Source organism: Ambystoma mexicanum, chromosome 5q, assembly GCF_040938575.1.
Source record: "Ambystoma mexicanum isolate Mex_15411 chromosome 5q, UKY_AmexF1_1, whole genome shotgun sequence".
Classification (NCBI taxonomy): domain Eukaryota; kingdom Metazoa; phylum Chordata; class Amphibia; order Caudata; family Ambystomatidae; genus Ambystoma; species Ambystoma mexicanum.
Genome location: NC_090933.1, coordinates 79,335,029 through 79,360,971, shown reverse-complemented (window position 1 = coordinate 79,360,971; position 25,943 = coordinate 79,335,029). Strand labels below are relative to the sequence as shown.

The 25,943-nt window shown below is 46.2% G+C and overlaps 1 protein-coding gene across 2 annotated transcripts in view; it reads left to right on the top strand.

Annotated features, from left to right (window-relative positions):
- The window catches only part of INO80C (INO80 complex subunit C), a 475,763-nt gene that overhangs the window by 142,992 nt on the left and 306,828 nt on the right, over positions 1–25,943 (top strand). For both annotated transcript variants that reach the window (XR_011278543.1, XM_069620549.1), the window contains exon 3: positions 22,403–22,513. Coding sequence is in view for 1 of the 2 variants with exons in the window: in XM_069620549.1 (XP_069476650.1) it covers positions 22,403–22,513 (111 nt within the window). In the remaining variant the exon portion in view is untranslated. The remainder of the gene's footprint in view (positions 1–22,402; positions 22,514–25,943) is intronic.

Sequence of the window (25,943 nt, the reverse complement as noted above, 5' to 3'; positions counted from 1 at the left end):
GTTGGCTGGGGCGTTGCATAGTCCGAAAGGCATTACCAAATATTCAAAAAGGCCGTATCGTGTACAGAATGCGGTCTTCCATTCGTCCCCCTTACGAATGCGGACAAGGTTGTAGGCACCTCTCAAATCCAACTTGGAGTAGATAGAGGCGTGTGTCAATCAGTCCAATAGCGGAGTGATAAGAGGTATCGGGTACCGATTCTTAGTGTTAACGGCATTGAGCCTGCGGTAGTCCACACACGGACGTAGATCGCCTTCTTTTCTGGGCACGAAAAAGATCGGGCTGGCAGCTGAAGACGTGGAGGGGCGTATGTGACCTAGGCGCAAAGTCTTGTCTATGTATTCTTTGAGGGCTTGATCTTCAGACTGTGACAGGGAGTAGATACGACCTGAGGGTATGGAAGCCCCGGGGGTCAGATCAATCGGGCAATCATAGGGACGGTGTGGGGGTAGGGTTTCAGAAGAGCCTGGATCGAATACCGGAGCATAGTCCTGGTACTCCGCAGGGATGTTTGCGTTGACTAAACCCACCACATGCGGATCAGAGGACGCCCTGTTTTCTGTGATACTGAGCCGGGCAATAGCGCCCAACGCTGATGCAGGCGTGTTCTCCTCTCCATTCATGGGGAGACAAAAGTTCTGACATAGTTCGGATTCAAAATGCACGTGACCCAAACCCCAATCAATGTGTGGATTGTGATCCCGCAACCATGGCATTCCTAGTATAACACCGAACTGGGGCATGGCTATCAAGTCGAAGTGTATGGTTTCCTTGTGAACGGACTGGATCGTCAGTATGAGTGGTGCCGTTTGTTGTCTTATGGGTCCAGACCCGCGTTCCGTCCCATCAACTGCTTGTACCAGTTCAGGTCGATTTTTGTTAACCAGGGGCAGGTTTAAGGCTCGGGCTAAAGTGATATCAATGTAGTTCCCGGAGGCCCCTGAATCAAGGGTGATAACTACAGGATGGGTGATGCCAGGTGTGGGCTGCAAAGTGGCTTGTACTCGGATGGGACTAATTCTACCGAACATCGGGATTGGATCCGGGGAGGAACATAGGGAGCTCGACCCTCCCCCCGTGTCTAGGGTCGAGCTGTGTGAAAAACCTGGTTCTTGGGTTTCGGTCTTCGGGGACATTCTTTCACGAAGTGGCCACCCAACCCGCAGTAAAAACAAGCATTCTCTGCTCTTCTACGTTCCCTCTCCCTAGACGTGATGGGGCTCCTGATACCTCCAATCTGCATAGGCTCCCCTATGGTGTCTGAGGTGGACGAAGATATGGCAGGACCTGTGGAATGGGAAAATCCAGCTTCAGCTCTCCGTTCAGAACGTCGTGCGTCAACTTTAAGGGTCAGATCCACAAGGGCCGGGAATTGGACGGGCAGGGACGGGACCACAGCTAATGCATCCTTCATGGGATTACTTAATCCTTTGTAGAAGACCACTGCCTTCTTACTTTCTGGCCATGATGTTTCGGCCGCCAGTTGGTTAAATCGGCTGATGTAATCAATGAGGGACCCCCTACCCTGGGTAAGCTCGAGTAACTCTAAATCATGAGACTGCGCCTTATACCTAGTGTCAAATACTCGTGACATCTCTGATACCAGTTGGTCGAAATCATAGAGAGCGGGGTGGTCATTTTCTAATAGGGGGTTTGCCCCTGCCGCAGCTGTACCTGCTAGGTGCGACAGGGTGAAGGCCGCCTTAGTGGTGGGATCTGGGAAAGCAAGAGGCCGGCATAGAAAATGTAGTTTGCATTGATTAAGGAAAGTCCTGAACTTTCTGGGGTCTCCATGGAACCTTTCTGGGGCTGCCAATGGAAAAGGAGATGGCAGAACAACGGGGACGGTCGTGGAGGCAGTCGGAGCCGGGGTTACAGGAGGAGGTGGCACAGGAACCGGAGCAGCGTCTCCAAGCTCCGGGTCCGCAGGCAAGGGATGTTGGGCACTCTGCAACAAATCAAGGCGTTGGTGGACTGCTGTGTTGGCAGCGACCATGTCGGCCCGTAATACCGTGATTGCTTGGATTATAGCAGCCATGGGGTCCTCCGTGGTACCCTCCATACCTGACACGACAAGGCTTCTCAGACTGTTGTAACTTGAATGTCGTGCAGATATGTGAGACCTCCGTCCCCAAGTGCCGCACAGGGAGAATGATAAATTCACTCCCTATACAACCTTTGAAGCCACAGGTGGAGAAGAATCCGGGACCGCGAAGTACTGGAAGCCCCACGGAAGCTGTAAAGGGAAGCAGTGTTAAGTACCAAGCAAGCAGGGTAAAGCACGGGTAACCAATAAATAGGAAGGATCTTACCAGGAATTGGTAGCAGAAGGGATTCTGGGGCTCAAGATGGCAAATGGTCCCGGGTAGGAGGCACTTACTGGTAGTCACACCAGACCCCACCTGAAGAAGACCTGTAAACCGGACTGAACCAAATTGCAGGTAAGGGTGGTGATGAGGCGTAGTTCATACAGTGTTCCAGATTCTTTGGAGAGGGGTAATCCACAAGAAGTCTGTGACAACAATCCAGGGTCTAGAGCCAAGTGTAGCAGTCCAAGCTGACGAAACAATGAAGAGCGGGATCCAAAGAGAAGTCCGTGACAACGGTCCGAGGTCAAGAGCCAAGAGTATCAGTCCAAGCTAAAAATACAGATATAACGTGATCCAAAAGAGTTCCAAGAAGAGTTAGCCGGGTCCAAGATCAAACGAAACACAAGGTGACAAAACGCAGGCCAAACAGGGTCTCCGAGAAAACAGCTGTGAAGCGCGGTACTGAAGTACTCCACTGCTTAAGTACCGTTTGATTCCTGATCACGTGATCGTGAATCCAGGTCACGTGATCGCAAGTTCCGGTCACATGACCGCAAGTTTAGGTCACGCGATCGGATAGCGCCAGCAGCACGATGCAAACCTGATCTTTTGATGGCTTAATCTCCACGGCAGCTGCCAATGAAGAAATGGTCGCAGTCGTGACTGTGGAGTAGTAGCGTGAAGCTGCTGCTGTAGCCGTGTGCGAGCCGGTCTGGACCGCCAAAGTGAGCCCCGGAGGGTAAGTGGGGGGTGAATCCGGGCCGAGGGGGAACTGGGATCACTGGTGGGTCGGATGGAGGCCATGACAAAATGCTATTGATAAATATATACTCACGCCCAGGGGGAGCCAACCTGATGGAAACAGGGAAAATCATAATGGATACCATTGAGGGATGGCTCTCTGAGTGTCACTCTGCAAATGTGATTATGATGGGGGATTTCAATGCCTACTGTGATGAAGCGAGGAAAATTATAGAAGATTGGAAAGAGCTCTGTGGGACATATGAGTTACCAATAGAAGAGGATTTGGGAAATCTAGAAGTCCATAAAACCTATCTTCCTCAAATATCTTATGGTATAACCTGGTTGAATTGGCTACAGAGTTGGGAACTTGATTACTTAGATCCTGGTATTGAGGGTGGAAAATATCCGACATGGTAAAATGGGAGTGTAAAGTACAGATTGGACTAAATGTTTGTTAATAGGGGGATAAGAAAGAGGGTAAAAGGATTTGAACACACAGCCACCTGTCATAGTGACCATCACATTTTAAAATGTACATTAAATATTACACAATGAGAAATAGGCAGAGGAGGAGAAAGTTTAAATATTCAATTCAATGCAGGGTGAATAGGATATGTTTGACAGAAAGAAATTTAGAAACATTTGATGAAATGTCAACATTCTACCTATTAGTGGGCAAGAGATAGCCCTTAATGGACTTAAGGTAATTGGCGATTTTATTAGGGATGATACAGATGACAAACAGTAGAATCTCAATAAACAAAAGGACAGGAAAGAAACACAACGATATATGATTGCCAGATATATACTAAGAAAAAAGAGGTTAAGGAGGAAATTAAAATTAAAATCTGATGTGAGTATGAATGAGTTAAAAGGGAATACAATTTGCAATACATGAATGAAATTTAAGAATTGGTTAAGGGATCATAAGAGTAATGTGCAGAATGCAAACTGGAAAATCATATTCAGGTTGTGCAGAGTCTATGATGCAAAAAAGTTTTGGTATTTGTATAGGTAAATATATCGCTGAAGAGGATAATAAAGATATTAATGTAATATCAATAGAGAGATGGACAGACCACATATCCTCGCTTTATTTTGATAAAAATAAATCGATATCTTGAATGGAGATTAGGTGGAACAACGATGAAATTATATTCCCCTTTGTATGAAAGGATGTCTTAAAGATTATAAATAATATGAAATCCTCTTGGGCTCTGGGGCCGGATAGACTGGCAAATTTAGTGATAGAACGAAACCTGGAAAAATGGGCTACTATATTGCTAGAACTTTATTCATGGATATGGAAATGTGGCAAGATTCCGGACAATTGGAGAAAAGCTATCTTCATCCCAATTCATAAAAAAGAGGAAAGAATGTGCCTAAAGAATTATCGGTTGTTAGCTATGGCGGATTCCAGCATTATTATTGCAAATGATAAGCCAACAGGGGAAATTAAATAAACTTATATCTCCACTACAGACAGGGTTTAGAGCAGGGTTTAGTATCATTGATAATTTGGTCACACTGAACTATATCACTGCAGACACTATAAAGAAAAAGACAAAACTATTTACCTGTTTTGTTGATATTTCCAGAGCGTTTGATTGTGTAAACAGCGCAAGACTCTGGGAAAAATTAACAAAATGGAAGATATGCCCGATAGTTCTGCACTTCCTAAAGGAAATGTATAGGGAAACTACAGTGACTGTGTAAATAAAGGAGTGGATATGTCTTTACCTATTAAAACAAATATGGCACTCAAACAGGGCTGAGTGACATCCTCAGTCTTATAAAATATGTATGTATCAGATATGGGAATATGCTTTGGGAATATCAATAACCACCCTCTCAAGATAGGTGAATTGTCCATTGGTTGGATGTCACATGCTGATGACCCGATCCTCATGGACAAAACTCCTATCAAACTCTAGAGGATTCTGAATGCGCTCTATCGTTATGCTAAAGAGAATAATCTGAGCATTAATGTTGGGAAAACAAAAATACTTATATTTGGAGGGAAGGGAGGTAAGAAAGAAAAATGTAAATTTAGATGGAAAATTGATACCCAAAACATTGAAATGGTGGAAACTTACCCATATTTGGGAATGCTGGTGAGAAATAACCCTTCCTGTAATTTTTACGAGGAAATGATGGTGAAAAAATTGGCTAAAAAGTGGAATGTCATTAGAGCATATATGTCTTTTAAGGGTGGTTACTCTATAGAGAGCCTATTGGAGATATATAGGACTTGATTAATACCTGGAGCTTTGTATTCCCTGGAAACGGTTGCATTCAGATTTACTAAAGATCTGTGTAAAATCGAAGGTAAACTTTGGAAACCGGCCTTGAGACTAGCTAGTTCTACTCCCATTGAGGCCATTGGGTGCGAATTAGGCCTTACTACTTTGATGACGCTGTGGAAAATCAGACATTGCAAACTATATATAAAATTAAAAATGGTTGAGAATGAGGAAGTTAGTATGATGAATGTGATAGGTGGGTGTATGAATACTAGTCTACGGATGAATGATTTTATAAAAGACTTGAGACACATCCATTGTTTTCTTAAATTATTTTAAGAAGAAATTACCTAAACCTACAGAAGATGTGAATGGTCTATATAACATTTTGAAAAAGAAGGCTTTACAATGGGATCTAATAACTTAGATTGTTTAGCTAAAAAGAGCAGACATACAAATGATTGCTTGCAATTAATGAGACCAGGGCAACCTCGTAATTATTTATGGAAGGTCAGCAACAGTGAAGTATCTAGATTTATAATGTTACTGAGATTTAATATTTTACCATACTCTGAATGTGTGGGAGTTTGGAGGGGAATACCCAGGGGAAAAAAGAATATGCAGACTCTGCAAGTTGGAGATCGAGACTGCAATGCACTTATTAACAGCCTGTGAAAAATTAGAGGATTGGTTTATAAAAGGATATAAAGAATTGACCTATGATAGGAGGATGATTTTGTCTGATCAATTTTGGTAATCTATTTACATGGCAGAACCATTGGTGTATATAGGAGCAGCCTTTTATATTTGGAAAAGAATCCTCCTTGAATGGGATAAATTGAATTTGGTGATATAAATGGGGGATTTTAAGCAGAATCAAGGAAGGAAAGTTTTGATAATTAATTGTAATGTTTTATAAGTGGATATAATGTATTCTGATAACCTTAATGATTTTATGTAATATATTGTAAGCTGAAGCAATATGCTTTGTTATATGTTCAGTATGGTTCTAAATTGTTATTGGAATGTAAAAATGATAGTTTGTTTTACTTTTCTTGTAAGTGTTTAAGGTTTTCAATAACCAAATACACTATAATAAATAAAACATTTACATTTGAACTTTTACGCATATAAAATATAAAACAGAAACTTAAAACACAAAAAAAATCATAAAATGTTAAAACAAATATTCATTCATTCTCAATATCTTCTTCAATAAATACTCTACTGACATTCTTTATATATCTACGAGTAATGCAAATAAACTAATCACTATAACTACTAAAAGAAGCACAATTAATTCTATTAATTAAATAATGCATCCCTATTCTATAACTATATAGTGAATCATAATTTCATCACAGCACCTGAAGAGTACAAGCAACACTACAATTAAGCTTAGTAAAGCCAAGCTCATCCAACATTCTGATCACCTCTGCAGTCAGAAGAACCGAATTGCCTCCACTTAATCTATCCCATACATATTGTGCCAGATCTATCCTGCCCATTGAGAAAACTCTACTAAAAAAAATGTGTTCTTATTGTTTTCAGGCCCGCACATTCAGCCATTATATGATGCAAAGACTCTTTACAGTAGCCCTGGGATCGTATCTCTCCATTGAAAATCTCTTCATTGGCTCCCAGAGGCTGCAAGGATTAAATTCAAGACCCTTTGCATTGTCCACAAGGCTTTCAGGGGCCTGGGTCCACAATACCTTCAACTTTCCCTCCTTTAATATATTACTACTCAAGGTCTTCGCTCTTTCACCTCCAACTCCCTCAGGCTCAGTCGCTTCTCCAAGCAACGAGTTGGGGCTAGATCCCTTTCCTCAGCTGGGGACTCTCTGAAACTTGAGGAGAACCATCTTCGGTTCCGGAAGCACCTCAAGACCTTCCTCTTTGCTTCTGCCTTCAATGTTCCTCTCACTGCTAATCTCTCTGTTTTGGCACTGGGCACCCGGTTTCCCTCTGATTTCGGGCTCAGATCCCTGCCCTAACCACCCACACCGCCTCTTGGCAATCCCTGCACTTGGGTCTATATCTGCAACCCTACAGTCCACTTATAGCACTTATCAGACACCTGTTGACTACACCTTATTCTTGCACTGAAGCACCTGCTGGCAACACTACCTGTTATTATTCTATCACATGTTCAGCACTTTCCACCCCCCCTGCACTTTTCCCCCTTCCCTCTCCCCTGCACTTGCATGTTGGGCTACCCAATAAGTACATGTTCCACTTTGCTCTAGTATTTCATAGGGCCCGTGCCATTTTGAAACAAATTTATTTTCAGAGGTAGGTAAAAGAACCAGAACTTTCTTACCTACTGAAAACGATCAAAGATTTACCTTTTTTATCATAGGTAAGCGTCTGTTGTTTTTGAGCTCTTCCCATATGAGTATGAACTAGAGTTCTAACTAGATTCATGTGTTCTCGTAAACGGGTGGCTGTCTGTGAAAGAGCTATTGGTGCATATTCTCTTTCTTCCCAGGTCTCCCTGAGCGTATCTAGGACATCTCTTGGTTCTCTACCATACAATCATTCGAAGGGGGAGAATCCAGTAGATAAACGAGGGGTCTTTCTTGCTGCAAACGGAGCCCATGGGATCATACAGTCCCAATGTTTCCTATCCTTGTCTGCTAACTTTCTTAAATTGGCTTTTGCATCTTTCTTTTAGCCAATCGAGGGAGCCGGCGAGGTGAAGTCGGCCCCCAGCTCCAAGGCCATCTCTAAGGCTGTGTTCTCTGCCTGGCCTGGCTGGCGTGCCGTGCCGCACCCGCCCTTTTCATTCTTGTCCCTCTCCTTTACCCCCCCCGCTTCACAGTTGCCCCCCAGCCCCCACCCTCACCCTCCCTCTGCTCCTTCACTTGATTTCTGGTTTCCGCGGTAGCGCTGGAGTACTACAAACTCCTCTCCTTTGCCTGCCTGTTCCGGCAGTACGGACCCTGCTGCTTCCATCTGTGTTGCCCTATGTTACAGACACAAACTACTACTTTCACAGAGATAATGGCAATGATGGGACTTTAAATGTTTTACGGGACATTCGATTTGTGTGCATTTACATTCCATCTCTGCAGGCTCCTGCACATTTTGATTCTCATTGCGCCGTACCTTTGCTCAACCTCCTAATTCCATTTGCTTTCTCTACCTCCTCTGTCCCTTGCCTGTACCTTTTCTTGGCCCCCCCCCCTCCTCACTATGGTTAATGCTTTTACACTATCTGAAATGTCGCCAGGCCTAGTATGATAGGTTTTTATTTGGTGTGTATTGTATTGTTCTTCTCCTTCTACCCCACCCTTTCCTCACTTTACTGTTAATGCTCTTACACTATCTGAAATGTTGCCAGGCCTAGTACGATAGTCTGTGTTTGTTTTTGTTTTATTCATTCAGAATGTCTCATGGCCTTGTAAGAATGATTACTGTACTTTACCTTGCTCCCTCCCCAGCTGTGTATAGGCACTATATAAATGAGCTATCATATCATGTCATTAGAATCATCTTGAGGGTCTTATTAAATCTTTCTACCAATCCGTCGGTTTTGGGGTGGTAAACCGAGGTCTTTAAGTAGGTAATATGTAGCAATTCCTTTATTTCACCCGTAATCTTACTCATGAAATGTCCCCTGGTCAGTTAGAATTTCTTTGGGAAATCCAACCCTAGAAAAGAACAGTAGCAAATGGGGTTATTTCTCATTGGAAAGGCCTCTGGGTGCTTGGTGGTGTAATCCATGTTCACAAAAGCACATTTTCTGCCCAATTGAGATGTTTCTAATGGTCCAATAATATCCATTCCTATTCGGGTGAAGGGAACTTCCAATTCTCTAGCATGGGGTCTGCCATGGATTCAAATGCTCATGAATATTCCCCCTCTTCAGACCGGGGATCCTCTGTAAAAGAAAAACAGTTTCACTTTCATTTACAAACCGTCTTTGTCCTATAAACCAATCACTGAGCTCTGGGTCATATTGCCCCCAGCAAATGACTGGCCTCTCCCTAAGCCCCTCCTCTGGCAGCCATCTTCAGATTTTTACCGCACGTTCAAGTGTTGGGAGTCCTCGTGTTTGGCTCTTGGAGCTTTCTGCGTTTTTCATGCTTTTTTGGTAGGAAACCCTTATTATTTTGCTCCATCGTCTTTTCATCCGATTAATGGGGACCCGTTTTTCGGCATCTTTCATCGCCCCTCAAGAGCGAAATCGTCTAGTGTTCTCTTCTTGGAAGTTTCCAGAATATCATCAGGCCTTCACCGCGCCGGACCATGTCGGAGGAGGACGATGACGGGGCTTCTCCTTTCAAGCTCTGGACAAGCTGCGGTTTGCAGAATGTTTTCACAGACAAGCATTCCCAGTGCCTTTATTGTCTACACCCAACGCACAAGTAAGAAAATTGCGAGATCTGCCGTGGCTTCTCCAAAACGCACGATGAAGGATCGACGTGTCCGGCTGGCGATGTGGCTCAAAGCCAGGGCCTCTACTGCGTGTGGTCCACAGGGTCATGCTTCATCTGGATCCAGCCAGTCAGAGCGAGCTTCTAAGTCCTTTGTGGGCACTCTATCCGTGAGGGCCCCAAACGAGGCCAAGCACTGAAAGTCCTCTTCCATTAGGGTCGCTGCGCAAGCGGGTCCTGCGACGGTTAGGGCGTGTTAATCGTCTTCATCAGCCTCAATCTACAGCCACCGCTCCAGCTCTTCATCAAAAAGAAAGTCAACTAGCCCGGGGAAGCTGCCGGAGAAACCGCAGAAGGCCAAGCAGGACTAGGTGTGTCTGACCTGCTCGTGAAGGCCCAGGTGATCCAGGCCAAATTGTCCTCCTCTATCGAGTTGGTAGTGGCCTCCCTTTCAAAGGCGAAAGAGGCTGTCCCGGCTGAGAGTGGCTCTTCCTCCCAGGCGGGAGGCTTCAGCCAAACCTGTGGAAAAGACTCCGGAGAAGAGGGTGCCGGACCTTAGCCTGGGACTGACCCCTCAGGACCCAAAGAAGGGGGCGGGGTGTGGAAGAGATCGTTTCTGTCCACACTATCCCGGAGGAGAGTGGGGATGACGACAATGAGAAAGTCGTGGAGATGCCCGCCAGACATGGGCGCTGGGCCCAGTGACCCTGTCCCACAGGTACCTCCTAGAGAGCTGTCGCAGGATATTCTCTCGACTCTCCACACACCGGGGCAACCACTGTCGAAGAAAAGGAGGAGACACCCTACAACTCCATTCCAACCGTCACTGCCCCCCCACCTCTTAGGGGTACGGGGACGGACACAGCGACAACGGACACAGACGACAGTGGAATGTCTCCGCCACCAAGGGCTTCTTCGCCGGACGAAGTGGGATCTTTTCACTCCATGATCTGCCAACTCACCCCAGAAGAGATGGAGGGCTTCCTGTATCAGCGCTGGGAGGCGAAAAAGAAGACCATTCTATCTGTACCGCTCCTAGGTGACCTCTGGGATGAGGGGCTGGCGCTACTGAAGAACCCTGCCTCACCCCCGGCTAAGAGGGACTGGTTTGAAAAGAAATGCCAGGTGCCCAAAGGTCTGCGGTCGCAACCATCGCCGGACTCTGTGGTCTCGGCTGCGGCTAAGAAGAAGTCATCCAACCCATCGTCAACCTCGGCCACCCCCCCACCCAGGGGAAGAAATTGGATGCCGTGGAACGGAAGGTCATTACTCAGCAGTGACGACGGTCAAGGCAGCCAACGCCTTGGCAATTCCTGGCACGGTACGCTACAAGATGGCTCTGATCTTGGATTTCCTCCCCGAGGACAAGCGGATAGAGGCAATGGCAATCCTTCAGGTACGCAAGGTGGCGTCGGAGTACGCCATCACCGTGGCCCTGGACATTGCAGACACAGGATTCCGCCAGATGGGAAATGGGGTTTGCCTCCACCGTCGTGGCTGGCTGAATGCCACCATCTGCAGGCAAGAGGTCCAGACGAGGGTCTCAGATGTGCCGTTCGACTGAGACAATCTTTTCGGCAAGGCCGTCAGCGAATCTCTTCAGGCCATCAAGACTGAGACATAGACGGCTCGTGTCCTGGACACGCTGCAACAGCATCATCCGTCCTTTCCTCCCTCAAGATGGAAGTCAGGTAGATCTTCAAAGAGTTGTGGTGGTGGATCGTCCTCTTGTCACCAACCATCCTGTTTCATGACCCAGGAATCCTACAGGGGTCGTTCCAAGGCCTTCGGTGGCGGCCGCCGTCGTCAAGGTTCCCAAGGCGGCACCCCACCTCCAAGCAGGACTGAACCGGCCAGGATGTCGGATCCCTGCACCCCGGTGGGAGGCGGACTGGCGAACAGCGTGATGGGTGCTGGACGCTCTCGCCCACGGACACACTTTGGAGTTTCAGCAAGTGTCCGCGAATACCACCGGTTGCACGGCAGGAACAACACATCCCTCGGCTGCTGCTGGAGGTTTGGGCCATGTTACGAAAAGGGGCGATAGAGCTGGTTCCGGAGCACTCCGGGGCTCTGGAGTTTACTCAAGATACTTTCTAATAAGAAAGAAGACCGGGGGCTGGAGGCCCATTCTCGACCTACGACGACTCAACAAGTGTACATCAAGTCCCAGAAGTTCAGGATGGTCGCGTTGCAGCATGTGCTCGGCCAACTGGAGGAGGGAGACTTTGTTGTTGTTGGATCTAGAGGACGCATACTTCCATGTCCCCATTCACGTAAAACATCGCAAGTTCCTGCACTTCGTGGTGCAAGAGTAGCATTACCAATTCAAGGTTCTTCCCTTCAGACTAAAGTCAGCGCCCAGAGTCTTTACGAAGTGCCTGGCTCCATTGGTGGCCCATCCACGACTACAGGGAATTTGTGTTTACCCATACCTCGATGACTGGCTCATCCGGGCCAAGTCAAGGGACATCGCTGTCGACCACACGAAGAGGACCGTCCAGCTGCTGACGGATCTGGGGTTCGCGGTGAACTATGTAAAGCCCTGCTTGACTCCATCGCAGGGCACGCTGTTCCTGGGGTCCGGACTCAACACAATATCCTAACTGGTGGCTCCGTCTGAGGAGAGGATATCGGCCATTATGGGCAAAGTGCAACAGCTGTTTGCACTGAAGGTCGCCACAGTGAGAACTATCAAGTCGCTGCTCGGCATGATGTCATCATGCATATACCGGATCCGGCTCTGCAGGTTGCAGATGCGTTCGCTCCAGGAATTCCTGGGCGCCCGTTGGGTCCAGATCTCCGGAAGCTTCGAAAACAGGATTGTGCTCGACGAGGAGTTCCGTTGGGCAATAAGGTGGTGGGGCATGTGTGCTCCAACATCGCCAGGGGCACAAACTTCAAGAACCCGCCGTACCAGGAGACGTTCACTACGAATGCTTCCTTGGAGGGCTGGGTAGCCCACACCAGACATCTTAACACCGGAGGCCTGTGACTACCGGAGAAGACCCTACACATCAAGGTACTGGAATTACGGGCAGTGTTTTGGGCCCTCAAGTTGTTTCTCCCGTCCCACAAGGGCAAAGTGGTGAGGGTCTTCACGGACAATACCACCACAATGTTTTACATCCGGAAGCAGGGAGGCACCAGGTCCCCAGCGCTCTCCAGAGAGGTGCATGAATTGAGGCGCTGGGCCATCGCCCAGGGGATGTTCATTCCATTTTACCTGGAAGGTGTCAAAAACCCGTTCCCGACTCCCTCAGCAGAGTGCTGCGCTCTTGCCACGAGTTGGAGCTTCGGCAGGATCAAGTGGACAACCTCTTCCTCAGGTGGGGCAGTCCCCAGATCGATCTGTTTGTGAGGACGATGAACACCAAGTGCCAGAGGTTTGCCAGCAGGTTTGCCCAGCCGGGGAGCATGGGGGATGCATTCTCCTTCCCTTGGGATGGCCTGTTCATATGCGCGCCCCCCCATGTTGCTGCTCCTACTACGAGTCATCAGTCAACTCGGATGGTGCGGTGCAGGATGATACTCGTTGCGCCAGCGTGGCCGAGGCAGATCTGGTACCCGGACCTTCTCAGCATGTCAGGGTCCCCTCCAGTTAAGCTTCCAGTGGTCGCAGATCTTCTAGACAGGGAAGGAGGCGCAATCCTGCACCATGACACAGGATCGCTGAACCTGAAGGCCTGGCTCTTGCAGTGTTAGAGTTCGGTGGTTGCGAGCTGCCTGCGGACTGCATGGGGGTCCTCGCCAGGGCTAGAGCGTTGTTGATGCTAAAGTGTTACGGGTTTAAGTGGAAGCGTTTCGTGACCTGGTGCCGGTCCCAGAAGATTAACCCTTTGAGGGTCACGGCCCCCCAAGTCCTTCCGTACTTGTTGTCGTTGGCTAAGTCGGGGCTGGCACACGCCTCCATCAAGGTACATCTGGCGGCTATCTCCAGCTACACCAAGTCTCCGGGACGTTTTTTGCTTTGGTCTCAGCGTCTCATCAAAGAGTTCATCAAGGGACTGTTCCGATCGTTCCCGCTGGTGAAGACTCCGCCCACAGCTTGGGAACTTAATGTGGTACTGACCAGGCTCATGGGGGGCCCCATTCGAACCTATGCATTAAGCTTCGCTTAAGTTCTTGTCTTGGAAGACAGCTTTCCTCATGGCCATCACCTCTGCCAGGAGAGTAGGTGAGATCCAGGCCCTGTCCTGCAAGCAGCCTTATTTGACTTTCCACGAGATGAGGGTGGTGCTGCGGACGCACCCCTCCTTCATTCCCAAGGTTCCGTTGGAATTTCATCTTAATGAATCCTTAGGGTTGCCTATGTTTTTTCCGATTCCTTCGTCGCTGGCTGAAAGGACTTTGCACTCGCTGAATGTGGCTCAAGCGCTGAAGTTTTATGAGGTCTCACGAAGTTCTTCCGGAAGACTTCTCAGCTTTTTGTGCACTTTGGTCATGTGAACCATGGGAAGCCATTGTCCAAGGCGTCCATCTCCAGGTGGCTGTTGGCAAACCGACCGCTGCCTGGCCGTCTGAGAACCGATTCTACCAGAGCGATTGCTGCGATGACGGCGTTCCTGTCTGGTGTACCCCGGTTGGACATCTGCAGGGCTGCTACCTGGAGGTCTACGTACACATTTACGAAATTCTACTGCGTCGACAGGGATTCCAGGGAGGAGTCCAGAGTCGGCCAAGCAGTTCTACGCAACCTGTTCACTTGAAGGTGAGCCTGGTGAGGAGGTAATAGTAATTGCTTCTGTTGAGCCTTGCCACCTCCCGTGGTTGTGTATATGTGTACTGATTTGTATTCCTTATTTATGAGCATGTGAATCCATGCCAGACCCATGTTGGAGAACAACAGTTACAGGTAAGTAACTTGTTCCTTATCGGTAGTGGATTTAAAGGGGCAGGTAGAGGAATATGCAAGCTGGTCTTTTAACGTACCTCACATGTCTGAACAAAGTTTTTTATATCAGCATGTATCCCTGGCCAATAGAACTTACACTAAAGTGAGCTTGAGTCTTAGATTGTTCTAGGTGTCCCCCTGTCAAGTGAGAGTTTGCATTTTCCAACATAATATTCCAATGGGTATTACTAATTGGGTTTTACTTATGCCTTCTCCTGAGGTTTTTCTTCGATACAGTAGTCCCTGTTTCAGAAAGAAAAAGGGATTTCTTTTTTCTCTGCTTTCTCACTCAGGAATTATATGCAAGAAAGCCTCTGCCAGTGTTGGGTCATTTAGTTGGGCAAAGGCTAAGTCTGGAAGAATGGTGGGTTCGTATTCCACTTAGGCTCTAATTTTGAGTGTTGTGTTGGCCTCCTCAAAACCTAAGTTATCTCTGTTTCCTCAGGCTCTATTTCTTCCTCAAAACAGGGAAATAAAAAGCTTTCTCAAGAATTCCCTGTGAAATCCTGTCCCCAGGATGCATTTCAAAAGGGATTTCTTCATGATTTTGCAAGAGTACTTTTATATCTCCCAAAAGTCTGAGGCTATAACTCCTGCAAGTACATCCAGTCCAAATTTCCAGGCTAAACCAGATTTTGGTGCCAGCCGAATGTAGCAATCGGGGGCAGCGTGGTATTAGAACTAAGTCAGTGGGAATTATCCTCTTTTTCCCCGGAGGGATTGTAGCCTCTCTACTGCTGCATATATCAATACAATAGATTCTTTTGTGGCGGTAGTTGGGTCTGAGGCTTGGTTACTGAGCTTTGGAAATTGTAGGGTTCCTCAACTTGTTTCAATTGAGTCGTACCCCATTAGGATACCATATGCAAGGAAGGTATGGTATCACAAGTAGAAACTGACACAATAGTTGCAAGTTTCAAAACCTTTATTGTTAAAATTCAAGGGAGTTGGAAAAACTCCTGTCTGGCCTTATAACTAAGATGGGAGTAATCTCGACCATCAAATAAAAAGAAACAGTTCTAGTAGTCTTAGTCAAACAATAAAGGCCTATACTAACAAAAACCTAATGCCTGCCCTTACTCTAATACACTCTAATGTGATATAGGGATATGTATCTACAAAAGGAAAAATCAGTTGTGAAACGAAATGTCAGAATGGCTAAATATATTGGTGTCAATTTTCGTCCCCACGTTGTATAGCACAGGGTTAGGTGGGACACTTGATGGAGGAACACAATTTGGCTTGCGAACACAGTTAGGTGGCTAGCTCTGCCCTCCAGAGCTTTCTTGGCCATTCAAGTCTGAGTCACAAGTTCACAGGTTTAACCGTTCGGGTTCTTCTCACCCAAGTCCAGACCATTATTCAAGTTTCTACACAGTTTCAGCACAACAGTTGGTAATTATAGTATTTGATCACAGTTCACTATAGGTTCCCCTCCAATACCTTTTCTGCTTGGTGGGATTCCCTTCCCAAAGCTTTCTTCGAATTCCACACTATAGGTTCCCCTCAGTCGAAAACCTCCTTTCGCTGTCACTTTTGAAACTGGGAGGATTTTCGCTCTCATCTCAACATGACCACTTTGACCCTCCTTCCTTTCTTTACTTCCACTTTACATATTTTCCTTCAGTTCCAATGTCTTTTGGAAAATGCATTTGTTACGTATGACTTGTTTTTCAAACGGGTCTCCCTCGGTCGGACTCGGACCCTAATCACGGGTCTCCTTCGGTCGGGCTCGGACCCTCCTTTCGCTCTCTTGGCAGATTCAACAAAAAAAAGTTGAACAGTTTCTGAGCTTTTCACAACGCTCATTATCTTTGCTTCCTCTGCAACTTTATAACATTTCAGAGACTTTTGATTGGGTAATCTCACTTCAACGGACCACTCTGCTACTTTGTATTTCATATTCACAGTTCTTAACACTTTCTCTCGCAGCTTATTGGTGCTCGCATAACCTTCATCCCTCGTATACTGTCGCAAGCATTTCAATTAAACACAGAGCGGGCATTCTTTGCTTCCTTCAACTCACTGGTCGTGTTAAGATGCTTTGTGTCTTTCACGTCTTTGATGTGGGGTCAATGTTGTTACCACTGCCGCTTCAGCGCCTCCCCAACTTCATCTGGGCGGGTGGCTGGTAACATTGTAGCACTTGGAAGACTTTCTCCTTCCAGCTGGGCTGTCTTGTGCAATCCCCACGGCCTTTCTGAAATAACAATCTCTTGCCGGGACAGTCTCTGTCGTCCTGGATTAACCCCTCGGTTTGTTGCTCTCCTTCGCCTGGTTCGCCATAGCCATGGTTGGACTGATCCTTCTCGTGCACTGCCTTGCTCAAAGTGTGTCTCAGTGTTCCACCTTTCAACTAGGTGGGGAGGGTTAATAGGTATTAGGTTTGCATTATTAAAGTCAAGTGCCTGATTCCGTTAGAGGGACATGTCCAGTGTATTGCATGAGTGGTAATCCTTTCAGCCTTAGATCACCTCTTCCTCTGCACAGTATTTGTGTAGGAAGGGGGACGGGGGAGTGGATCTGGGATGTTAGAATATCCCAAAGAATAGGAATGGATAGCAGCATTGGAAAGGACGGATACCGCATCTCACCATCATGTGCCCCGCCCCCACTCCTTGAGGACCCCTTACCCAGGGGATCCTCCTGCACTTGTCCAACCCCGGGGTCTGGATCCAAAGGCTCTGGCCTTGTCCTGGCCGCCTGAGCAAGGGATCTACGGGGTCTGGGCAGTGAAACACCCTCTGGTTTTTCATACACCCAAACTTAAAAATTTTATTTGGCATTTTTGGACAACTCTATCCCTCTGTTCGATCAAAGACTCATCATTGATCACACTTAAATGAGGACCGAACATCAAGGATAAATGAATACACGTGGTCCATTGCACCACCCCCTTGATGCATTGCATTGAACAAGCACTAGGTATTAAGTCCACCTTATCAACGGGACACTTCCCATGTGACCACTGCACAGCATGCAAACACTCTACACCAGCAACGATTTTTCTTCATGACAAAAAGTGGCACCTTAAACATCTCATTCCTTGCCAAACCATAAATGCTTTCTGCCCTTGTAAAGTACTTTCTTTGGGCACGAATTCTAGAAGAATTCTTGAACATCAATCAAAGATTCACAGTTTAAATCTTCAGGCTCCGTTGGTCAACCATTTTTAAAACAAAGCCACAGTGTAGATGACCTCAAGTGGCTGATAATTCATTTGATTAACCCTGACCTCTGCAACTACTATGCAACAGGTAGACTCCTTAAATTGGAACAACAATGAATATACTGATTGAACATCCATTTTGGCTTCTTGGACAAAACAAATACTTAGAAAGGTTCTGCATTAATTTAACTGTTTTCCATTACACTTATATACAGTTCCCATCAGTGCATGTACTCTCCTGTTCACACTTTACTTGCATATGTTCTCCCACAAAGAGATCTCAGTTTGTCTTTCTTTTCATTTGTATTTATTTCCGGCCTTATGTGCTTCAAAATAATTTTGGTCAAGTATCCACTGAAACAGCTGTATAATGACATTTGAAACTCTCCACCTGCTTGCCATGATTCGGTTGCTGAAGCTAAGATTAATGTATTCTTAATCTTTCTGGACCCTTCCTACATGATGCCTGATTTCTCCACGTATTGTCTGTACATACAGTCTACTTGCTCTTATTCAAACTTCTACTGTAACATGGCAAGTATTTTTTTTCTATCACACACTGTACATGCTCCCTGTATGAACCCGTTGCTGCCTAGTGTCTGTTCGAATTGGGCTCTTCCTGAGCCCTGGGATCTCGTCCCACCGGCTCTCCCACAGGGGTACTCCATTCACAGACACAGGCTCGGCTCATCTAAGTTGATTTGTTATGGAGCAATGTGGTTTTGTAAAAGGAAAGAACTTGATAGACAATATGGAAAGAATATTGCTTATGATACACAAAGATCGGATGAGTTAGGGATCATTGGCAAGTGTTTCTCTGGAACACAGAGGAAACCTTTGATTGGAACTATTTGTTCAAGGTTGTGGAAAGGGTTGGTGTCTGTCTGAAGTTTATGACCACTATGTACATCACAGATGGTCGCAGTTTTGACCAATCACTTTTTGAGCCGAATGTCTGTACTGAAAAGGAGACCAGACTGGGGTGACCCCTAATTTCTCTTGTTTGCAGTGGAACCTCTAGCAATCCAGATTGGGATCTCAGCCTCCATGGAGGGAGTGTCATGTATTGGAGCACTCCAGCAGCTGTAGTTTTACGCTGATGATTTACCCTTTGTCATGAGAAATTTGTGGGCATTTATGAAAGCCCACCTGAGTATTGTTGGTGAATTTGGAGAATTTAGCAGGGTGCTGGGCTACAAACTAAACTGGACAAAGTCGGACATCTTGGCAGTCTCTTCGAAGTGTAATAGAGGTTACCTTAATGGTGGTAGCTTTGAATGGAGTCTCAAGGAAATAAAGTACTTTCACTTAAGGATACAGGCAGATAGATGTGGTATCTGAGAAATGAATGTTAAATTATTGGGGCATATTTGAAAGTTGTTGAATTGATGTAAGGCAAATAACTGATCCTTGTGGGGCAAAATCATTTCTATCAAGATTGTAATTGCAAAGGTAAACATCAAATTTGCAATCTATTACAGGGAATGGGACAGAGTCTGGACACAGTCTGAAGCACATGCTTTTAACCTCCCTTATCGTGCTATCCCTACTACTTTGTGCCAAATGAGGAGAGAGAACAACACTCTGAGAATTTGTTGTGGCGCTGGAAGAGGGTGTGCAATCTGCTGGGATGTGATTAGTTTCAGTTCAAAGATTATTATCTAACTCCGGGATTGAGATTGATGGGGCATCCCCTGCTTTGTATGCTCTGGTACTTGGGTGTGGGGGGAGTAGAGATGTCGTGCAGTGCATAGGAGAAATGCGACAAGGGGAGTGTAAGCCTAAATTGAAGCAGTATCTGGGCTACCCCATATCACCTCCCTGGTGTATTAAATGTTATCCGAAGAAGAGCAGGTAGAACTCGGGCTCATTGGTGCCTGGTCAAATGACCGGGTGCTGGAGGTGACTGGCTAAGAGTGGGTCTCCTGGTACACGAACATCAAGACTAGATCACTGGACTAAGGGGGCAGGGGTTGGAGCCTGCCAGATGAGTTTTCTGTGTTGCACAAACGTAAGCCTGGAGAGCATCTTCAAAAGGGGGCTCTGACACACAGACTTGGTAGAGCTATAGACTGGCTGCAGATTCAGTGGTGTTAATACTGTGAAGATCTGTTAAGGTGTGGTCCTTCTGGAGTGGGTTAAGGTTGTTTATTGAAAAAGCCCTTGGCGTTGGCCTTCAGAATACCTGTGAAGTTTTGGTTCTGGGAGAGGTGAGGGCTTTGGGAACTTCCTATAGAGCATTATTGTCTGGCTTATATTGGGGATGATGTTACCTGGCAAGTTAATCTTCTTTGTATAGAAATCATGCACAAACCCTGCACTGAACTAAGGCAGTACTGGGTACTGTGACGATTCTCCAATTATCGTCACTTCTCCCCAAGAAGGATCACTTTCCCATCAGGTGTGGCTGCTGCCCAGTAATGCCCCCTACGGGTGGTTTAATGCAGGAAGATCTTATGGGGAGCGAGACCCCCTCTGGAGTCGACAAGGACGATCACCTAGGATACAGCCCGTTGAACAATGTCATATACCAACCTTCCCTAACACCCCCCCCCCCTTCATTCCAAACCACTTCCTTGAGAGTCTACCAATGTATTACTGTAGTACATGGTATATAGCCAAATCAGAAAGTACTAGGATGAAGAAGAGTACAGAGGACATGAAGACTGACTGTGCTAGTACTGGTGAAGATCAAGGTGTCAAAAGATACCAAGGACATTGACAGTTTGCCACAGTGGTACTGGCAACAATGTATAAGAAGAGACGATGGCCTAAAGAACTTGTCAAGCCCAGCCGGGAGGGGCAACAGGTGTAAAAAAACATCCAAAGTGGGAGTTTCAAATCTTGTTGGCAGACCAGAGATGTATAAGAGCGTAGGAAGCCGACAAATCATGTAGGGGGTTCTCTGTGGGTTCAGCTGGAGCGGACCCGAGCAGGAAAAAAGAACCGAGCAGTACAGCAGAGCGCGGAGCTCCGGAAGCCTGAAGAGCCGGAGAGACAGACCCCAGTCCCAGGAAACCCTGGTGAAGTACCAGTCCCAAAGAAGGTAATGGGTGGTACGAGAGTCCCAGGGGCTACACAGGGGTGGAAGAAAGGCAGACTTGAGTGGTTCTCCACTGATCCAGTAATAATGAAACTATTGGGAAAAGAGGAGTGCACATCCGAGGAGAACTTCTCGTCGCAGTGGCACACACCAAGCCCACTGACCGCCAGAGACGGGTTGGAGACCCTAGAAATATCAAATCAAGCATCAGAGGAAATCTTCCTTGTGGCAGCCATAAGCCCACTGACCACAAGAGAAGGGCCTGGGACCCCAGCATAAGTGAAATGAGCATCCGAGGAAATCTTTCTTGTCGCAGTGGCAGACATAAACCCACTGAAACCAGAAAAGGGTTTGGCTAATACAGAGAGAGTGGCAAAATAAACCAAGTTGAAAGCTGCAGAAAAGAACTCTCAAACACCAGGAGAAGCGAGTCATTCTCCTGGTGAAGAAACTGAAGCCCTTTGAATATACTCGAGAGACGTAAGGGGAATTGAGTCATTCCCACTGGCTTTGGTCTGAACTATATTGGAGTGTGCGGACTAATGTCCTTTGTCTGGTCCCGAAAGTAAGTTGTACAAATGGTTTGTTGGAACCACAAGCCAGAGCAAGGGAGTCGTTCACCCTGGCAGCTTTTTGCAAGAGAACATTTTGGGAAACGCCCTAATACCAGGAGAAGGGAGCAATTCTCCTAGCGAAGGAACTCTCTGTTGGACTATTCTTTAGTTTTAGGGTACGGGATAGAAGTAGGTTGTGACACAGGACGGTGGAGTTTGATTTTGACGACATTCTGACAGATCCTTTAGAATTTTCTTGAGGCAGGGCAACCCCTCTTAGAAGATGGGGATAGTGAGGATGTCCTTTTACTATAAATAAAAGTTAATAGCAACAAGCATGCCCCTTTTGTGTCATCGTCCTTCTCAAACACCCTTACCCTACCTCATTATGGACAAGGCCATGCAAAACACTTGGGGGATGTCTGGATGTTGAGGTCAATCTGGGTGATGAATGTTGATTACGAGAGCTTTCGGAATTGAGTGCTAATGCTGATTCTCCTGTCTGACTTCTTGCTGGTTTGGGTGGATGTTTGTGATGATTGTACTGATCCACCTGTTTTTAAAATGGACACTTGTAATATGTTTTCTGTTTGCATGTCTGTAATATAGAATTCTTAATGAAAAAGAAAAAATACCTTTGCTATGACTGGGGCATACTGATGCCTCTCTAGTGTCTTATTGCTTGCACAAAGAATGCAATTTGTACGGTATTCTATGATTCCTTTGGAGAGCAATCACGGATTTTGGAACAAGAAGACAATTGTCAATGTGCAGAAAGATGCCCTTTCATAGGCCCATTGACCCACAGCCATTGTGCCTTAAACACATCGTTTTGCAGGACATTATGTGGATTAACAGAAACAGGTCTTTTCTAAGTACAAGACCAGTTTCAAATGTACCTTCTGCCGCCCCTGTTGTCATTACTTTTCTAGCATGTGGATTATATTTTGAAGTCCCATTCTGGTATATTGTCAGCAAACAAGCTTGTCTGTACAGTTAACCACCTTGAAATTCTTTAGCATTTTTGTTGATAGAAAGCACATTGCTGTTTCTTTTTCTCCAGAATGTTGCTGTAGATTCCATTATTGAGACTAAACCTGTTGCCACAGATTCAGCATCTCCCCAAGCAGAATCAAATTTGAAACTTCTGCCTTTCAAGGATCCAAACTTTATTGTAAGTAGCATTTTTTTGACATATTTGATTAAAGTTATTACTCTGAATAAATGTATATGGTCTATTAAGAACTCTCACTTGAATCAATTTCTATCTGGAATATATAGTCCTTCTATGAATGCATGCAAATTAGTTTCCACTAAGAGGCAGAGCGTTAATGTTTGAAATAAGACAATCGTTTATGGTGGCTATCACCTCGGCCAGAAGAGTGAGTGAGTGAGTTTCAGGTGCTCTCCTCGCAACCGCCTTACCCCACTTTCCACAAAGACTGCCTTTCTGCGAACCAATCCGAAGTTTATGCCTAATGTGGCATCCACTTTTCACTTGAGGAAGCCTTTGGTCCTGCCTGTTTTTTTTTCATTTTTCCAACACACTCTTTTCACTCTGTAGATGTCATTAGAGTCCTTAAATACAACGTTGATAATACCAGGACCTATTGTAAATTATCATAACTGCTCATTGCTTTTGAGTCTGCCACTACCGGCAAGGGTTTTGAAAGCTTCTCTCCAGATGGCTATCATTCTGCCATCGTCAAGGCAATAGACTGCTTCCTGGTCGGCCACGTGGCCATTCTGCAAGAGCGGCCTCATCTGCCACTGCTCGTCTAACAGGAGTGCTGCTATCTGACATCTGCAGTGAGGCTATGTGGTGGTCTCTGCATACCTTCAATGAATTGAGGACTCGAGTTGAACAAGCAGTCTTTCTAGGTCTGTTTTCTAGAAGGGAGCCATTTCCTTCCTTCCTACTGCTTTGTAATCTATTCACCAGCATGTGAATCTATGAAAGATACAATTCTGGAAACCTGTACCTGTAACTCCCGTTTTCCAGCATTGCTATGTCTTACTTTGATCAGCAGGGTACTCTGTATCATAGGGTGGTCGCTGATTTGCACACTGTTGCGCCCATCCCAGTCTTCTTCTAGTATGTTCAGGACGTCTCTGGGGTTTCTGCCGTAGACCGGCTTGAAGGGGGAGAAGGTAGTAGAAGATTGAGGTGTTTCCCAAACGGCAAACAGAGCCTATGCAATGAAATTGTTCCACATTCACCCGTATCTAGCAATCAGTTTCTGGAGGATGCACTTGAACGTCTGATTTTAAATACTCCACTAAGCCATTGGTTTGGGACTTATAAATGGACATCTGTAGAGTCTTGATCTTCATTAATGCTTTCATTTATTCATGGACATTGGCATGAAGCTACATCCCCATCTTTGAGAATTTCTGCTGGAAATAATCTTGTGAAAAAGGGAATGATGACCTTCAAGATAGCTATACAGGTGTTGCTTCTCATGAGGAAAGCTTCTGGATATCTGACGTGTAGTCAACAGTTACCAGAAAATAGCAATTCCCTGATTTGGAATGCTCCAAGGGCCCCACTACCTCTATGCTGTTTGGTGGAAAGGAACCTCTATGATGGGAAAACGCTGAACTTCAGCTCACAGTAAGTCATCTAAAGAGGTGCTCTGAAAGATTGGGAAGCACACACAAAACCTTTTGTCTCTGCATACACCCTTGGTCAGTACAACTAGCTGAGCAGAGCTTTCTGAGTATTGTCCAGCCCCTTCTTCATCACCAATAACTGAGGATATTTAACCCTGTCTCCTCGAAGGTTAACTTTGGCTCGATAAGAGAATGCTCCCCTGATGACGAAGTGTGGAGTTTTCAGAGTTTGGCTCTTGTCTTCTTTAACCAGTGTCTTCAGGCTTGTTCCATGAGCGGATGCATTTTCAGAACTTCTGCAAATTCAAGAAAAGGCTGGTCCAGTGAGTCTTCAGGATGGAACTTTTTTGTGCTTCTAATATCTATAAGGATGCCGAAGGAGAAGGCTGACAAACAGATGCATGATTGTGGGCATAACCGTTTATTCAGAAATAAAGAGGAAACCTATCTCCCCTTAACTCTTAAGAGGAGTTTCCCTGCCTCAACTAAGGAACTAAGGATTCAGTCAGAATGTCCAAGTAAATGAGAAGAGTTGACTGTCGTGTGTCAAAATGTCTACTTCTGTCCCTCACACTTTTAACAAAACTAAAGAGGAAGTGGATCTTCTTGGTCCCGAAGAATGACTCCCTTCTTCTGGACAATGGATCATAGTTCCAATTGTCGGGTGGGAACCTGGCCTGAGAGAATGACTCCCTTACCCAGGTCTCAGTTCCTTTCCAAGAAACTAAGAAACGTTCCAGCTGGTGATGTAAAGTTCTCACTTCAAACTTGGAGTAAAGTTTGAGCTTAAACATCATAACTCCTTATTGCACACAGTTTTCTTCACTATTGGATTCATGGATAATGCCTCCCTTTTCCAGGTATCTTGTTCTCAGTATTTCCACAGTGCCAGGGGAGTGACTCCCCTTTCCCAAGCCCTTCTCAAGCTTCTTGTTGTGGGTGCTGGTCTGAGACCCATTGTTGGCATTCCTACTTTACTTGCCAGTTACTGCGTCTAGGAAGAGCGATTAGGATGCTTTTCCTGTGAGGGTGCGGGGTTCCAGACCCGTGCTTCTCTCTCTGATTTCTTTGACAGTCCTGGTTTTAACCTCTGCCAGGTACTGTGCTGAAGAAGAGTACTCATGCTGCTCTTCCCAATTGGGTGCAGGCCCCAGACCCGTGCCTCACTGTCCTTCGCAGCCCCACCAACCGCCCGGTCACCCAGGTACTTCTACGGTGTTTGCTGGTCATCTCTATTCGGCTTTAGGCTTTCCACCATAATACTCCGTATTCTCTGTGTTTTCTTATGGCTATCTGGGAGATGCAGTGACTCAGCAACATTCCGTCCTCTGGGGCTGTTTTGCTTCCCTGCTTTTGTCTGGATGCGGGGATTCCCAGCTCGCCGGTCGATCCTTCCTCTCTGAACCGATTTGGACTCCTCCGCCTGAGTTCCACCTAGCAACCCTGTTACTTCTTCGTTTTGGTCAGCGTCTACACTTGTGGTTCCTCCAGGGCGGGCCTCTCTCCTTGACCATCAACCTCTCTTGGGTCGACTATGTTCTTCATCGTACCAGTAATGTTACAACTATGTACATGGCACATGTACAGGGGATGGCAAGGTAAGGGAGGTTTAGGTGATGGGAAAATGGGGACGTATCCCGCGTTGTCCATGGATAGTAGTCGCTAGTCCCACTGGCGGGGTGTCCCTCCCCATGAGATCCTCCGCTGAGTACCACCCCCACAGGGACTATCGGGTAGTGACCTCATTTCCCTGGCATCATGGAAGGGGGCTCCACCTCAAGAAGAAGTAACTACATCCAAGGATTCATCACACATCTCAATGAAACCTGCTTCAGCCATTTCAGTTGGTTCCAAAGTCTCAACTTTGTCTATTTTAGGGACCAGAATCTTCTCACAGCTTGGTTGTACTACTGGTAGGCCATTTTTTAGGATGAATGTTGATTCTCAAGATTCTGCAGGATTACCTTTACTGCCTCTCTGTAATCTTAATT